The sequence below is a fragment of the Astyanax mexicanus genome, chromosome 5 (assembly GCF_023375975.1).
Source record: "Astyanax mexicanus isolate ESR-SI-001 chromosome 5, AstMex3_surface, whole genome shotgun sequence".
Taxonomy (NCBI): domain Eukaryota; kingdom Metazoa; phylum Chordata; class Actinopteri; order Characiformes; family Acestrorhamphidae; genus Astyanax; species Astyanax mexicanus.
The window spans coordinates 2,239,001-2,245,000 of record NC_064412.1 but is presented as its reverse complement, the minus strand read 5'-3'; the positions used below and the strand labels follow the sequence as shown (position 1 = coordinate 2,245,000).

The 6,000-nt window shown below is 38.3% G+C and overlaps 1 protein-coding gene across 7 annotated transcripts in view; it reads right to left on the bottom strand.

Moving 5' to 3' along the window:
• Positions 1-6,000, bottom strand: part of foxp1b (forkhead box P1b) — a 409,787-nt gene that overhangs the window by 202,634 nt on the left and 201,153 nt on the right. For all 7 annotated transcript variants that reach the window (XR_007439200.1, XM_049479473.1, XM_049479470.1 and 4 more), the window contains one exon: positions 1,999-2,174. Coding sequence is in view for 6 of the 7 variants with exons in the window: in XM_049479473.1 (XP_049335430.1) it covers positions 1,999-2,163 (165 nt within the window). In the remaining variant the exon portion in view is untranslated. The remainder of the gene's footprint in view (positions 1-1,998; positions 2,175-6,000) is intronic.

Below are 6,000 nucleotides of genomic sequence, written 5' to 3'. Positions count from 1 at the left end.
ATCCTATAAATATAGTTTTATATACTTATTAATTATAATGTATTATAACAGGTCTTTGTGCGCTGTAAGTAAAGTGCCAGACTTTCATTATGGGACTAGATTATTAACGATAGATATAAACTATTTTAACATATATATTATAAACACAGCTTATAATGTATTATGAACATAAGTCATTATGCTTAATAAACATGGATATAATGGATTATGCGTTTTTATAATTATTATAATATTTATAGCCATGTTTATAATGCCTTATGAATGCATTATAATGTGTTATGAATGTGGTTATAGAGTCTAATAAAGATGACATTCATAGAAAGGGTTGCTGAAGCTCTTTTGGTTCCATAATCAAAAATGAGATTTGTCATCATCAGAACCTGATATACAGCTTTTATTCCTGACCTGTAAACTTTTATTTAGCTTGTGTTTTAAAAACACGCCCCAAAAGTGGGTAAAAAAAAAAAAAAAAAAGGTGCAATCAGATTCTCCCCATAAGCAGCGCTCCACGCTCGATTAGCCCGCCGCCCGGCGCCGCGTCCCGCCTGTCGTATTTACAACGCGCTGCGCGAAAAGCTCGCCCGCCGCTGTCCGGGAACTCCGCCTCACCTGCGCTTCCCCGGCTCTTCCTGCAGCGCTGACGACTCCATCCCGATTAATATTTTACCGGAATGCGGATGCAGGCATGCTAGGATAAACACATCGGCTACAACCAAACACACAATCACCAAAAGAGCACTTTAAAGTGTTTTAAAAATTCAACATTCCTTCAATATACATAAATAATCATAATAATGTGTTTATGTACGAGGGAAGCGCCATTAAATATTAATGAGCACTTAAAGGGGGGAGAGAGGTATGCTGATGACATTCGTTAATAAAGGACAGGTGAGAGAGAGAGAGAGAGAGAGAGAGAGAGAGAGAGAGAGAGAGAGACTGTTCACTAATAAATGCAGAAGGCAAATTTTTTCTTTTTGCTAAAAGGTCTGTAAAATGAATCTGTCCCCAAGTGCATCTCAAAAAATTAGAATATCAATGAAAATCTACTTTTTATTTCAGTAATTCAGTTCAAAATGTGAAACTCATATTATATTATATAGATGTATTAAACAGAGTGATCTATTTTAAGCGTATATTTATTTTATTGTTGATGATTATGAAGCTTACAGCCAATGAAAACCCAAAAATCAGTGTCTCAGAAAAGCATATTATTAGCATATTATTTAAGACCAATTGGTACTTTTGTGGACAGTGTGGGCAGTGTGCCAAGATTCCTGCTGGAAAATGAAATCCACATCTCCATAAAAGTTGTCAGTTGTTTCCAATCTTTTATATATATGCCCTTGCTTTTGTACCATTTCAACAGTTTGTAGTATACTGGCTACTGCGCTTGCACCGATCTCCACATCAACAAAAGCTTCAGCAACTAAAATGCTAATCCCTTTTCAATTGTAGTGTAAGGAGCAAGCTGATTGGTTCTTTTTGTTGAGGGGCTGGACTTTATCAAGAACTTTACAAGTCATATTTTAGTCAGTGTCTTGTTCAAACCATCTCTACTTCTAATTACCTCATATATCTCTAGTAAAAAAATACAATTATGTGTGTTTGATTTGAACAGAACTGGCCCACAATAATTCAAATTTCTTTATTAGGCATAAAATCACTTTAAAAATGAGATCTTTCTCTAAAAAAGCTCAACACTTTGTAAGTATTAAGAGTAAAATCCTGTAATATTACTCTTCAGCCTACAGCCTACACATATTTCTTTCACTTCAGACTTACACTGCTTCTGTATTTCTCTCAGCTTGTCAATAAATGCATGTGTACAGCTGTTCCTGTTCCTGATTTGCGTTTACAGCAGTGGAGTAAAAGTGAACTAATGACAAATGCCCACTTTTCCCGTGATTCTGCTTCTTCTGCTTTAGGAAATGATGAAAGAAGTAAAGAATCAAGATTTACGGAACCAAACAACGTAAAAAAGTAAAGAACAGCGATTACCTGCTGCTGCTGCTGCTGCTGAAGATTCACCAGGTCGGCCGTTGTAACGTCAGAGGAAGGCGTGGCACTTTTGGAACCTACGTCTCTAGGAGTGGCCAATACTCCGTTCTGATTGGCCATCCCATTCTGATTGCTGGCCAGCTCTGGCCCCGCCTCTTGCATCATGACTCAAAGGCCTGCAAGGCAAGACAAGGCAAGTTTATTTATACAACATCTTTCACACACAACGGTCATTCAAAATGCTTTATAAATAAGAAAATACAAAGAAAAATCTAATTAAAAAAACATGTAACAATAAAATTGGTAATAAAAGAATAAAATTAGAATAAAGCATGGATAAAACATGATTCAAACATGGAAAAAAAAACATGTATTTAAGAAAATAGTTAAAAGAAAAATGAAGTCAATACAAGACATTATAATTAAAATAATATTCAAGTAATGAAAAATAAGGAAAAGAGGACAAAAAGGAAATTCCAGAGTGGATTAATCGCTATGGAATCAAACGTCTCAACCGTTTGCTCGGATTGACTCCTACCAGACTCGTCTCATTTCTTTCTGGATGGACTGGTCTTGTTTTTGTTTGCTTGGCTTGACTGTTGCCTCCCCCACAAACACTCAAACACACACATATACACACTCTGTGTGTGTTTTCCCACATAGAAAAGATTTTCCAGCACAGATATTCCACACACTGAACTTCCACGAGCATCCAGGCGAAAAAAAATGCAGGTTCAGAGATATTAAGCAACTTTTTTCTAGTTGTTTCTCTGTTTCTTTTTCTTCACCTCTTCTGAGCCCGAACATAGAGCGGTTGGACAATGAAACTGAAACACCTGGTTTTAGAGCACAATAATTGATTGTGGTGACGGACAGTTCTGGTGGAAACAGGAGAGTTGAGGTGCACATTGAATTCTGCGTGATTTGATCAGCCGTGGTTTTATGTTTTTTGGATACAATCCGGGTTAGCACCCGAACATCTCTTTCAGACAGCTTCCTCTTACAGTGTCCACAGTTAATCCTGTTGGATGTGGTTGGTTCTTCTTGGTGGTATCTCGCTGACATTACCCTGGATACCGTGGCTCTTGATGCATCACAAAGACTTGCTGTCTTGGTCACAGATGCTCCAGCAAGACGTGCACCAACAATTTGTCCTCTTTTGAACTCTGGTATATCTCCATAATGTTGTGTGCAATGTAATATTTAGAGCAGAACTGTGCTCTTACCCTGATAATTGAACCTTCACACTCTGCTCTTACTGGTGCACCAGGCTGCTCCAATTTAGCCATGAAACCTAAAATCCCACACTAAAATGATGACAGGTGTTTCAGTTTCATTGTCCAACATCTGTATATCAACCCAATAGCAAATCACAGTTGCAAGAAAATGTATGTGAACTGGTGGCTAAACATTGATTTTATTTATGTATTTGTAAGATATGTCCAATGAACTCCAGTCTTATGACTGGAAATCAAATACTATAACTCACTAAGCTTAACCAGCAGCATTACTGAAGCTAAATCTATAAGCCTTTACCAAAATTCCAACACCGATTTCTAATGTTTTAAATACATTTATGAATGTGTTAAAGTGTTAAATACATGAACCCACACTCGTAGGCAGACATACACACACCTCTCCTGAAAAGTGAAAGAACGAGGGAAAAGGGAACCCAACCTCGGACTGGGCCTTGGCAGAGGAGCCCAAGAAAACACACTCTCTCACAAAACAAAACACATTGGATTGAAATGGATATATTTACTGGGATTGGTCCCAGAAGAGCGTTGGATTGAGACGATGGGTTTTTAATGGCAGTCGGGGCCCGAGAGAAGAAGAGGACGGGGGTCGACTGGCTGACTGACGGCTCAACAAACACACACAAGTCATCCCAAATCAGACCGAACTACAAACACTGGAATCCCGGGTGTTGAGTTTACACCAGAGTCCTGAGCCCCAACATAAATAAACACCCTCCACTGCAAAACATCCAGATGTACGGACAATATATTTATAATATATCCATTACATCAGAACTGTGGGTCAGGAAGATTCCACGAATCTGAGCCCAATTGGTTCCACCCATGTTCTCTTTTTGCTTTTAAACCGAAATGGAGAAATATCTGAGGTATAAAGGTAGCATATATTTCGGACTATAAGGTGCACTTACAATCCTTTTATTTTCCCAAAAATCGATTGCCTTCACTCCGCTGAAGTAGAGCCTAAATAGAGCCTATATATACAGCGAAATCCTAGAGTATATCTTTGCAAAATCCCAACCACAAGCATCACTTAATTCTCTGGGGTCCACAATTTGGTAATATGTTTAAAAAAATGGTAATAAATATGGTAAAAAAAAAAAAAAAAAAAAAAAAAAAAAAAAATCAGGAATTTGCACTCATGAGAGGGGCATCTGGTTAGTGGTCGTATAAGTCGTTATTTTCTTTTCCTCCACAACACGCTCTAGTCTTACACATTCTACAAATAAGACTGAGCTTTACTGAGATCAAGACTGAAGTTGAACCTCTATAATTATATACGTCTCACAAAGAGCTTCTCTAATTCATAACTCAGGAATATGACCTGCTACGTTTACAGAATTGTCAAAGCATCATGTGTTTGTCTAAATCTGGCCAATACTCCTCATATCATAACTGATAAATTTCCTTTTCCTTTTAAAAGTTCAACATCCCGACAACACATCACAGTTATTTACGTGAAAATGAACTGACAGCTAAAAGCAAATGAAAGGTTTGAAGGCATGTTGTATTTCTGTATTTTTAAGATACAGTATTTCCAATGAACTCCCGTCTTATGATTGGAAAGCAAATGTTGGTACACACTAAGCTTAACCAGCTGAAGCTAAACCAATAAACCTTTAATAAAATTCAAACACATATTTTTGTATATGTTTTAAATGCATTAAACGAATTAAATTTCCATGATCGGGCCCTATTTTAGTGATCTATAATGCATCAGCCAATTTTGTATCGTGCAGCTGGTTTTAGGGCGTGCCAATGTGTGTTTGATATCGTGAGGGCACAAAAAATATGCGTTGTACTGCTCAAAAAGCGCATATGGCAGGTACTAATTCTCTTAATTAATCATGGGTGTGATTAATTTTGGGCTGAAAGTGAAATAAGGAGCTCGTTCACACTGCTTATCGGTTATCAGCTCATTTAAGGGAACAGTAATGTTATTTTATTCTTTAGTCTGTTTATCGTTGAGTTCAAAGTCGGGTTTGTAACAAGCAGGGTGTACAAGCCCTGAACGCACCTATGAGAATGGACAATGACTATTGACTGTTGTCAGGGTTTTAATCAGTCAGTGGCGCTCCTGTGTTGTTTTCCACCACCAAAATATATAGAAAAAACCCAGAAATTTACCTAAACACACCTGAAATCACTTCCAGACTACCACATACATCAGTGTAGATTTATTCCTAAACTCTGACGTTATTTTAACAGCGCGGGGAAAAGGCGTGAAAATAGACTTCTGATGTGGTGTAAGACAGCAACGCACAGTGTTACGCAGTGTTAAATACATGAACACACACTCTCAGACACACACACACACACACACACACCTAACTCCCTCCTTTCCTCCTTTTCCTTCTGGGCACAGTCACCCAGATAACCGTCAGGTAGTGTATTCCTGAATTGGACGCTGAGATTTATATCGTAGTCGTATTCGAGTTTTTCTCAGATGAGGAGCCCCAATCCGCCGCGTTCAGGAGCAGCTAATGAAACTGACCAACTCAGGCAGAAGTAAATTAACCAGGCTGATTCATTATTAATGGCAGGCAGGAGAAAATGCCCTTAAAACACTGAGCTCTGATCAGGCGGGAGGTGAGAATGGAACTGCATTCAGATGCGTAATGCTGCTCTTCCAGCCGCTAATTTAAAGACCCGTATCTGAGAACTGGACCAGGGAATGAAGCGCGAGGTGATTTCAACTGTACTGGAATAGCAATCTAACGTGATCATCACTTATCCTTTACTTTCA